The 12423-nt window shown below is 33.5% G+C and overlaps 1 protein-coding gene across 1 annotated transcript in view; it reads right to left on the reverse strand.

Moving 5' to 3' along the window:
• LOC149089004 (3'-5' RNA helicase YTHDC2-like) overlaps window positions 1-12423 on the reverse strand; it is an 88957-nt gene that overhangs the window by 49117 nt on the left and 27417 nt on the right. The window contains exons 12-16 of the mRNA XM_089251251.1: window positions 9524-9716; window positions 7929-8134; window positions 7166-7259; window positions 6870-6957; window positions 3561-3641 (exon numbers count right to left, since the gene is read on the reverse strand). Of these exons, the coding sequence (XP_089107377.1) occupies window positions 3561-3641; window positions 6870-6957; window positions 7166-7259; window positions 7929-8134; window positions 9524-9716 (662 nt within the window). The remainder of the gene's footprint in view (window positions 1-3560; window positions 3642-6869; window positions 6958-7165; window positions 7260-7928; window positions 8135-9523; window positions 9717-12423) is intronic.

Here is a 12423-nt window from a genome sequence, read left to right on the forward strand (position 1 = left end):
AATGAGTTTTTTTTTTTGTTTTATTTCATAAATCAAATATTTGTTCACAAATTCATGCATTTTAAGAAAATTACCTCTTTGCTCATAACTTTGATAAATTAAAAGTTGAGGCATTGATAATCCAAAGTTTTCTATTGTACTTATGTTTATATTTCATCTATTTTTTGATGAAACGAATCAATTTCATTATACCAAAACTTGACTGCATTAATTCTTATAATTTACATCAAATTATAAAAGCCATTTAATACTTTGCCATCAAATTAGCCAAATCGCATCCTTCCTCTGAATTCATTATCCCATATTAACCAAGCGTTAATAAAGAAACAAGTTTTTATGTATTGCGCAGGCAGTTCTGATTTCAATGATAAGAGGCACTCACAAACACAATTTCTCCCACTATTCTGCTTTGGATGGGAATAGGTTAATGGCACTTTACTACAGTAAAAACCCTCTTAATGGTCTACCATCTTTTATAGCCAAATAATAATTTCCCATTCTATGATAAAAATATGCATTTCAAACCCCTAATTAATGGTAACCCCTTTTTTATGGACAATGTTTTTGCCTGTCAGTGCACACATGCACCTCGTCCATATAACTCTACGGAACTGCTAATAAATTGGTAAAGGTTGGAATGTGGGTCTTTGTGTTGTGAACCTATCATGAAGTTTGTTTCTATTTACTTATAATTATTAATTTATTTAGAATAACCTCAGAAGGCATGAAATGCACTAATACTGGAAGAAAAAAAAAATAGTCAGAATGGGAAGCACTTCGCATACAGAGTCAGGTCGAAATCCTCAATAGCGGAAGCAAATCTTGCGTAGGAGGCATATACAAGTTCCGATGGAAGAGACTGTTCCATATTCTCGCCACACGGCATCTATATCCGTGGAAAAAGCAATCCCTTCTAGCCGTTGGTATTCTTATTTGGAAGCGATGCCTACGTAGGTTAACTCGCCTGTCTATGATCTCAAAGAAAGGTTCTCTTGATGGTAGATAAACAATTTGGTGGACTAGTTTGTAGCACATCTTCAGATCTGCAGCGTCTCTGGCAATAAGATAGACTGCTCATGCCAGGTATTCGTTTAGTAAACGACCTCTGTGGTTTTTCGAGGTTTGTGGAAACAACTGGGTATTCTGTCAGGACCGGAAGATGAGAGACTAGGAAGAGAAGCAATAATGGCTTTTATCGTCTGAGTGTTGAACATGTCACAAAAGAAGGGATGGCCATGATAACGATGGTCGTAACTGGAACAACTGAAATTATATGAACAAGAAAATATATCCGCAAAAACGTTTGCTTTCTCATAATCTTCCGTTATCGTGATACCATTCACAGTTAGCGTTGGTATGTCCCGGGATACACGAAGTCTACTGCGGACATCTCGGGGGAAAAAGTTCCAATCTTGATTTTTACAGAGGTTGAGGAGATGTAAACTCTCTTTCTCTTGGACATAATTTGCATAAATACAAATACAAATACAAATACAACGCCACAACAGGCAAATTGCCCAACGAGGTGGCTGACTACAGAACATCATCGATCCCCGAGCCATTTTTTGGAGTCCCTACCTACTACTGCTACACCCCAAATGCACCCCCCCCCCGCGGAACCCCCCAACGAATCGGTACATGCGGGAATGTGCGTGTACGTGTAGTGCAACCTGACGTAAAGTTTTTTTTTGTTTCTGTGTAATGCTTGTTATGTGTAGTGCTGTCCCCAGTTTTTCTAACTATGAGTGAAGTGTTATGGGTGAATGATTTACCGTTGTAGGACTGTTGCTCTCTGTGGCGAGACTTTTTAACGGGGAGATCGGCTCGCATTTGCGCCTTGAAGTTGGGAACCACAGAAAACCAACTTCAGCCGACCACCACTGTGGGGTTCGAACCCGGATCCTCGCATCACGAGTCCGCACTATAACCACTCGACCACCACAGCGGCAAATAGTTCCTAGTCATGACCTTGTATTGTTCGTTGGTGGTTTGACCAGGTATTGATCTATATTGACGCCAAGCATGCAATTTCCTATTGTTTAGCATTTGCAAAACCTTTTCTTTTTTTCCTAAATCTCATTTGACGGGGAACATGTTCACGAGACTGCAGAAATAGAGCTGGCAAAGCATCCGCAGCTGAGATAGTTCCAGCCAGTACTGGGTTCTGCAAATCTTTTACAATAGTTGATAATCGTGGATAATCTGCACTGTAATAGTTTATTTAGTGTTGATTGGCAATCTAATCCTGTTGTAATATGCAATAAGAAGTGTATCAGCAAGTGCGATGGATTATCACTGTTACAGAAGGATGGAAGTGCATATACGTCATAGATCACTGAAGGATCGGTAGCAAACAGAACATCTAAGAAGTTTTCCCCTTTCGTGGGAAAATCGACCAACTGAACAAGTTATAGTACAATCTCCAGCCGGATCCTCCAGAAGATATCTGGGAATACCAAAAAACTCTCTGATGTGTATACCAGATGGCCAGTGGAATGAATCACTCAATGAATCCCAATTACTATCGACAGTGGTTAGTACAAAAGATGCGTAGTTGTTTGAGTTCCTTGTATTCAGCTTAACGCAGTCATACTCGAGTTCCGTGGCCTGCAGTATGCGACGTACGTCAGAGATAGATGTCTCTGGAGAAAATCTGTTCACCAGCAACCGACGTCTGAGAACCATCGGCACTACACGCACCTGCGACGTCATAGACATTCCCACTCTGAATTCATTACACAGATCAGTCCCAGTTGCGATGTTGGATCGCTGAAAACGGTTAAGTGGTACTTGATTATTTTCATCCACTTTCAAGCGAGGGTGGCCTGGCCGAAACGTGTTGATATTTGACAAATTTTCCTTTTCCCTCAAAGTATCAGTCAATATTTGTGCACACGAAGCAGTAGCGACAGGCTCTGGCAATGATTCACAATTGTTTGCTCCAGATGAGCTCACTTTTGAGCACATAGCATTTGACAAGTTAGCTATCCCTGACCGCATTCCGGGAATGATCTGGGCAATGCCCTCTAGTCTACTAAAACGTTCCTCAAACTTCTGAAACTAGGCGGCGGCACAGTGATAGAAACCTTCGATGAAGAACGTTCATTTCCTACGACATGGACTTCTTCATACAGCTTTATCATTTCATTCCTCAGCACGAAAAACCGGTCTCTCTCGGTTGCCTCTGCCCTTTTCCCATCACAGACTCTTTTGAACAGGAGGGTCATTTCATCCAAATGCTTGTAGAACTGACCATTGAAGACCTTGCTTCCAATAGGCGACAAAGAACACTCGTCCGTCATCTCGATCTTAACCCTAACTATTCCAGTAGATGTATATTAAATACTACTTTACGTTGCAATTGCAAGCTAGGCTTAAATAAAAGCAGAACAATTTACTCCCAGTATCATATGTTCGTGAAATAAAAAAGACCGTATTAGTTCGAAGTATATCACAATTTACTTCCAAACTCCAAAAAACGAACGTACAAGCACAAAAACAACGTAAAAAAAGAAAGAAAAAAAGGATTATTTAAAAGTGTACTGTAAATTTCAACTTACTTCTTTGACTTTCCCACTATCGATCACATAAACCACATCTTCAACAGTAATACTTGTTTCAGCTATGTTGGTTGATAGAATCTAATAGAGAAAAAAGGTATATACACATGAGTGAACATGTACAGTCGAACCTGGTCAATTCAGATCTCAAAGGGGCAGCAAAAAGTTTGAATTATCTAATCCATCAATATAGAGGATGACTACACTTTCATAAAAACATCAAAAAGTTGTGAAAATTATGAAAAATATATTGAATGTTACCACTTACTGCACTAACTTTCTTTTTGTTGCAACTATTGTTTGTATTAAACATAAATGATCATGGAAATTATTTCATTCATAAATTTGTAAATTTCTTTTGGATGCTCTAAAACATTGCACAAAATTTTCAAGATTTAAAGAATAAAAGATGCAATTTCTGAGCTTTAAACAGCCTTATTACTTTTAACATGTCCATAGTTTCTGCAATTGTTGGAATAGGGAGAACTCTGTTGTTTTCTTAGATTAGTTTCGACCTTTAGATTAGTTCGACCTCTAAAGTGAACATAGACTTATGCCTATATAGTGTATTGTATATGATGTTGGCAGCACCTCAGTTCAGGAGAAAATTCAATATGACTTTATTCCCCACTTTTTAACCAATGTCCACATCCGTAAAGTTAACCACTACTTTTTTACAGCTGAACAAGTGAATAAACAAACAATAATGTTAGAGAAAGATGAATCTTTAATACGCTTTACCAGAAAAGTCACTGGGATTTCAGCACTCCAGCTGAAATTCTGTCTTAGAAGAAAATTACCACAGACACACACAAACGTATTTCCTGAGTAGTAGCATTTTCATCTGCAATTGGCCAGTGCTATTTAGATCAGAGATTCTGTAAAACACCAGCTACAGTGTAAATTATCAATGTGTGAAACTGGTATGAAAATCATTGCTTCTCAGAACCAAAAATGTTCAGATTTTTTTGTATACTGTTATTTTTTTTAATGTTTAAATGAAGACTACATGCTACATTCTGGAAAAGATCAGTAAACCACAGAATAAAGAAAAGTCTGAGTAAAAGCTAGTTAGGAATTGTGAAAAGAGAAATTTTGCAAATAACACATTTGCTTGAATCAAACTCAGAATTATTCAAATCATGAGGAAAAAATCAAATTAAACAAGTAATTTCAACATTATAACGAATAAGAAACTCAAGGAGAATTTCCAATATTTGAGTTACCTAAAAAATTTGAATTAACCAAGTTTGAATTAGCCAAGTTTGCTTATATTTCAACAAAATTCAATCATTTTTAATTTGATTCTTCAAACTAATCACTGTCCAATAGATTATTCCTTAACCAGTAGTCTTAGAGAACTAAATTTAAATTTTCATACAGTCTCCGGGTACTATAAGTCATATGTAGTTTAAAAACAAATTGACACTGAACAAAAAAAGATCATAATTTTGCATCAAGGAGAATTTCTAATTTGGTAAAAGACAATTCTAGGTTATGGTGTCACACAGAATTTTTCTCTAATAGGGTTGTTACTAAATGGAATAGCTTACCCCCAGAGGTAGTAAATTCTAACACAATTGACATCTAAAAAGAAATATGATAAACATGTTGGGGTAAATTGAGAAGCTATCCATACTGAGAATAAGAGAGACACACAACTATAAGTATTCTTTATGGGCATTTTATAATATTTTATCATGTATATATTGTTTGTAATTGCATTTTTAATTGGGTTGCTGTATTTTTTAAATATATGACATCCATATTTGTTATGGGCATCTTTTTCTCAGCAACTTCGTTGGGAATTTCGCCTGTTGCAGCCTTGTATTTGTATAACAAAAACTGACTAGGTTATTGCTGAAGTTGAAGCACCATTTTTGATGAGAAATGGTGGTGATTGGGGGAGGGGGGGGGGGAGATTGTACAAAAACATAATTTCCATAACAACTGCTTTCACATAATTTAATTTATCAGGAGCACTATAATAACTCCCTATGTTGTCATTGAATAAAATCTCAATAAAATCATATTTATTATATGTTTATTAGATTTAAGTTTTCATCAGACACTTAAAACTTGACTGAAATGATGCATTTGCTCCTAAGGTATATGCCCAAAAATCCCAAAATTCAATGTTTCATAACTCAATCAATGCCAATTTATTTTTTCAACATATCAATGTATGAAAATCGTTGTACTAAATAAGACCAGAGAGGATCATGTGCGAATTTAAATTTTGTGATTCCAAGAAATAATTTTTTTACTTAAGTTTTGAAAAGTTTTTCATCAGAAGAAAAAAAAACCCAACTTTTTTTTCTGATTGGAAGTTTCCTCCAAGCCTAATGGTTAAAATATTACCTATTGGGCAATAATTCGAATGACTATGAAATAAATATAGATAGGATGCCCAATGTTAAGCTTTTCATAAAGTGATCTGTGTTTGAAGTCTGGCAAATGTGCAAAGTGGCTGCCTACGTAGCAGATTGATCAGACTTCTGACTTTCGCAGAAATATATGTATTACAAGATATGCGGAAATTTGTTATGTACAGATGATTTTTGGGGAAAAAAATTCACCTCTGCCTCTATAGGGACTCAAATCCACATACTCTAGCATTCTGTATGAGTGCATTACCACTACGCTATAGAAGCAGATAGAATATTTCTTCCTTAAAGAGTATATATACTGAACGAGTTACAAATTATTATTACTAGGACTCAGATTTTTATGATCTCAAGATGAAACATTCTTGCTGATAGGTGAAAAAAACCCAAATTTCTGATTTTTTAACCAATTAGCAATGATGTTTTATCTTTAGGTCATAAAAATCTGAGCCGTAATTTATTACATTATGATAGTTAAAGAAGGTTTTACTTAAACATGCTGATGACCAATGGTAAATTAAAGTCAGTGTCGAGGCCCCAGGTGAAAAAGAAAATAATGGGCCCCTTAAATTAGAAAAAGTGTGAAGTTTGGGTTTTTCGGGGTGCTCAGTGTGCCTGCCGTTAAATCTGCCTCTGCTGATGACCAATGGGCACAAAACTGAACATGAATATACAATGAGAAAGAACATTGTATATTCATGAACAAAGTTAGTTCCCTAACCACTTGTCGCCTGGCAGTCGAGTGGTTAGGGAACTAGCTTCTCACTGTGCAGGTCTGGGTTCGAATCCCGGTTTGGGCATGGATGTTTACTAACACAAACAAATTCCCTGGACGGATCATGCTGATCCCTTGGGAATACGTGAGGATCATGTTATTTATTTATTTTTGAAAATACATATTGATGATTTTCAATATACTCACTAGCTTTTTGACTCCTTGGGCAACTTGTTTGAATACTTTCCTCTGATCAGAATTCTGCATTTGTGAGTGGAGCGTATACACAGCAATCCTAAAACCAATTCATTAAAAAAAAGTTATGAATCAGATCTGGAGAAACATTCAATGAGAAAAAACATTTCAATATAAATCTTGCATACATGTATAAAAAATAATTCTGTGTAATAAATAATATAAAAATAATTTTTCTAATAAAAACTTCATAAATATACATAAATTTATTTAAAAGGAATAATAATTTCAGAATGCACTACACTAACCTGTTATATTCCACGAAGCTTCTTTCCTCATTCATAAATTTATCTCTTAACGACACAATATCATCGTATCCCGGTAGGAAAATCAGTATTGATCCTAAAAGAGGTTAAAAATGAGGTTAAAACACAGTATTCAATACATAACACACGCACCAGTAACAAGAGTGAAAAATATGCAGAAGAGTTATAACCTTTTACATAAATAATAACCTCCTTATATTAAAAATATCTATAGTAATTTTTGATAGCTTGAAGAGCTTGCAGAAATTAATATAATTTCAATCATTGAAAATTCAATTTATAAAAATTCAACATACAGAAAAATATTCTGCAGAAGATTAAAATCCATTTTCAAATCTATTTTGAGCTAACAAAAACAAAAGAAAGAAGTTAATAGAGTTGTCATAGGCATTGTCAAAGAAAGTTGTCATAGGCAAATTGAAAAATCTGGCATATTGCAATAAGCTAGATTTTTTAATTAGCCTATATCATAGTAAGGCCTGTGTGAGATGGAAATCTGTCTTGAATGGAATCAAATATAGTCTGTTCGATAATTAGTGCTTTACTGTCTCTTTCATTAGAAATTCATGCTTTGATACGCACCTTTATAAAACAAATCTGTCTAAAACAATATTATTTCAATATCTTGATGTAGAATAATAAAAAAATAATCATAAAGCACCAGAATAATAAAAAAATAGAAAGTAATAAAATAAAATAGGTTGAAATTTTTTTATAGAAATTTCACCATTAAAAAAAAGCTCACCATCTTGCTGATGATAGCAAATGTACTTGACTAAACTGACTATCAGATCGTAGTCAATTTTTTCGTCATCACTTCCATATTGGTATGCATCAAGTAGAAGCTTATCTTCTTCTGATATCTCAGCAGCAGAATCTTCAGACCAATGATCAATGGAACTTTCATGGTTGCTATTGTTAGTGGCAGTGCTCGTACATAAGAGATCAGAGCTGAAAAATAAATAATACAGTTTTAAATAAAACGTGATAAATAGGAATTTAACAAAATGACAGATAATTTATCATTTCTCTACAGAAATTTAAATAGTGTGCTAAATGCAGAAAATTTCAGCACTGAATTTCGACTGTGCATGTAGCAAGAATATGCTAATCCAAAATCATATCCCTGGAACATTTTGAATATAACTTCATAAAAAGTATTTTGCCCTGGCTGATCTTATGGCAAACCATTAGGAAATTGCTGGAAAAGCACGCAAACGTCATAACCATACACATAGATAGTTCAAAAAGATCAGAATAGAGGTCAGCACACAGTCAAATTTGTATTGAAACACATGTTAACCATTGTACAATGGAAATTTGAAAATCAGTGTAGGCGGGAGAGAAATGATTAATTTCCTGATATGCTTGTACAGTAGAATATCGATTACCCAGGCTAATGGTGAGGAAGGTGAACACAGATAATTGAAAAACACAATAAAACTTCCGGGAGAAAAATAATAAATATTTAAAATAGCAAAATTGGAAAAAAAGTATGCATTTTACCTGTTCAAAATGACTATCCACTGTATATATTTATATTATCCACGCGGAAAAATCTAATAAAAAATTTAAAAAATCACGCTTATTGAAGGATAGCCACACTACTAATGTACTGGGTTTCATTGATAGTATAAATGTAGAAATTTGATTATCCAGGCTAATGTTGGGAAGGCAATCACAGATCACCAAAAAACTACTGTTATCCTTTTCCTGTCAGCCATTCTGCACAGTTATAAAATGTATTACGAGAATGACACAAAAAAAAAGGATTCTTTTGTCTTATGTTTCAGTTGCAAAAAAGTGATATATTTTGACTAACTTTCTGGCACTTCATGTAATTGACTATAAATCTTCAATTGCTGATAGCCCAAGGACAATGTCTAATTCTTATGTGTATCTATGGAATGGGGCTGCTGTTTCAACGTGTTGACTCCCATGTTTGGAACTGAGAATGGGGGTGGGGAGGTTCTGTAAAAGAATGAAGAAAGCCAGTTCTATGAAATGGAAATGTTTGTTTTCAAATTCATAAAATTTTACAAACCAGTACAAAAAAAAACCCAACAACACGGACACGGAAGAGCTGAACATGAAATTTTTGTGACATGCTTAATCTGCATATGGATAATCAAGGTTCTAATATAATACTGTAATTGTTTTATGAAATATTTAGGTAAAAAAAAAAAGAAATGATGCCTCATTCAAATAAAATAAAAACAGTTTACAGAATTAAAAAAATTTAAAGACACTAAAACTAAACTCAACATGTTTTCAAGAAACATTAATGAATGAAACACTACAATATTATTTTTACAGCATGAAATATCCTGCCTTACTTACTAATGGCCTTGAAGTATTTCTTCTACCTCTTTTTGTTGGAAATTTATAGCAAAATCAATCGCTGTCCAGTCATTGGATGATCGTATCTGCAGGCTTGCACCAAGATCCAACAATTGTTCAAGTGCATTTAAATTGCCACGACCAGCTGAGACCATGAGTGCAGTAACACCAGTTTCACTGTGCTGATAATTCACTGCTCAAAAGAAAAAGCAAAAGAAACGTGAAAAGAATGAAAATGACAAAAACATTTAATCTGAACTTCAAAATTTTTCCTTTTTAATTTTATCAACAGAATATAATATACACTCTCAAGTAGATACTGAATGCACATTGGGACAAAAAGTATCCGTTGATCCAATCATGTGAAATAAAGTAAAATCTCTTTGCTAAATGTTAGCAGTGCAACCAACTATGAAATTATGTGAATATGACCATATGGAAATTTAAAAATAGAGATCTCTACCATAAACACACTTTTTTACATATTTTTTTATAAACGAGTGCACAAGGTGTATAGAAAACTTTAATAATACCCACTTAAAGAGTATTATTCACATTGTGTTTGAAGATTTTAGACCAAGAATAAGCACTCAGTTAAGCTTAACCTAATCACTTAACTTACTGTTTGTTTTGATTTTTTCCATAAATACAAGATGAAACAAAAAAATCAGCAAAGGAGTCTAGAGACCCATACTGGATGATACATTGCAAGTTTATAATGAATAATAAGGAAAACAGTTGCTTATTAGTAAACAACATCACCAAACTAAAACGGAAAAATTAAATATTAGAAAAACACACACACAGTTTTACAAAAATGGGGAAGGGGTTTCAAAAAAAAAAAAAAATCAAATATCAAAACAAAACTTTCGCATAATTTGTAGTATTTTTGGCAACAGTAAGGAGTGCAAATTACACATTGCATGATTTTCAGATAAGTACAAATGACTAAAATCAATATAATGTTGCAATGCGCAAGATCAAATAGATTAACAATTTAATTGATTCAGGAGCATAAGGCAAATCAAAAGAAACTCTCAATGTCACTGATTGAAAAGATATTGCTTCATGTGTCTTTTGAAAGGTAATAAGTTAGTAATATTAAGGATATCAGGTGGTAAAGAGTTGCAAAATTTTGGGATGAGGTAAGTAAAATGTTTCTTCAGAAGAGTTTTGTGGATAAGTGGTAAAGAGTATATATTGTTCAATCTATTTGAGAAACAGGAACTATTCAAAGGTAAAGCAAATTGTTGTTTAAAAATAATTATAGTAGATTTGTAGAAATAAAGCTGATGTAGGGGAAGGATTACAAGACTGTGAAAAGTTGTTTTGAAGGAGTCAAATAGTCACTTGTGATGAGTCTTATTGCTCTTTTTTGGAGTTTCATTATTGGTGTAAGATTTTAAACGAAGTCACCACCCCAAATAGCCAAACCATATAATAGAATGGAATGAAATAATGAGTAATAAAGTGTTAACATGAACGAGTGATCTATATATGGTTTTAGGTAATATAGTTTGTACATTACATAGCAAAGTTTACCCTGCAGATATTTTACATAAGCTTTCCATCTGAGGTTATGATCAATATGAATACCTAGGTATTTAATCGTGGAAACCTGTTCGAGACTCTGGAAGTTACAGGTTGAAATATTTTGGCAATTATTATTGTGGAATATTAGATTATGGTTGAAGTTTATATTAGCCATAGAAGAGAAGTACATAAACTTAGTTGTTGTTACATTTATTTGTAAGTCATTACTGATAAACCAATTACAAATTATCAATAAATCTGTGTTTATCAAACTTGCTAGTGAATGGTCATCATCAGTTGAATAAAGCAATACTGTATCATCTGCAAATGTGATGATTTTACCAGTTAATTTAATGTTACAAGGGTCATTTATGATTATATTAAATAATAATGGTCCCAGAACCGAGCCGAGGTACGCCTTTGATTGTTTCTAATGGATTACTAAGATTATATCCAACTTTAACTATTTGAGATCTATGACTAAGATAAGAAACAATTAATTTATGTGCATTACCTCTGATACAGAAAATATGTAATTTATTGAGTAAGGTACAATGATCGACATTCTCAAATGTTTTTTTTATGTCCAGGAAAATGGCAATAGTCTTTTTGGATGTATCAATTTTTTCAACAATATACTTCGTCAATGTTAAAAGGGCAGTCTATGTGTTTCTGTTTGGAAGAAAACCATATTGATTAATAGAAAAAAAAATTACATGCGAGAGGAAAGAAAACATTCTATTCTTAATGATAATTTCAAAAACATTTGAAAGTGATGACAAAACTGAAATTGGTCTGAAGTTGTTGAGATCATTCGGATCACCATTTTTAGGAATCTGGGTTACAACTACTAATTTTAGTAATTCAGGAAATTCGCCATTTGTAATACAATTATTTATTAAGTTGGAGAGTACGTTTAAGATGTTATTAGGAAGTATTTTTAGAACTTTCGAGTTCAACGTATTTGAGGAAGACCCAGTAGCAAGTAAAGTCTTAATAATTTTTGAAATTTCTTCCGGAAAAGTTGGAGTGAGGTATATTGAGTTGACTATGTGTAACTGATATAGTGTTTATAATCATTTATATTAATATTGAGTGGTGAAATGTTAACGAAGTGGGCATTAAAATTTTGGGTGAGGGTGTTATCACAGTTTATTGGTAATGAATTTTGATTATTATCTTTGAATATTATTTCATCCAATAACTTCCAGCGTTTTTTAGATGTATTAAATTTCGAAAATTCTTCGGAGTAATAATTATTTTTATCAATTCTAATTTGGGACTTGACCATACGAGCAACATTTTTATAAGCTATATTTATAGAAACATCAAAGGGGTATTTTCAGGATTTTTTGTATAGGTTTTGT

This window comes from Pholcus phalangioides, unplaced genomic scaffold (assembly GCF_987345545.1).
Source record: "Pholcus phalangioides strain wild (caught in Gottingen) unplaced genomic scaffold, Ppha-v1.0 ptg000003l_1, whole genome shotgun sequence".
Classification (NCBI taxonomy): Eukaryota; Metazoa; Arthropoda; class Arachnida; order Araneae; family Pholcidae; genus Pholcus; species Pholcus phalangioides.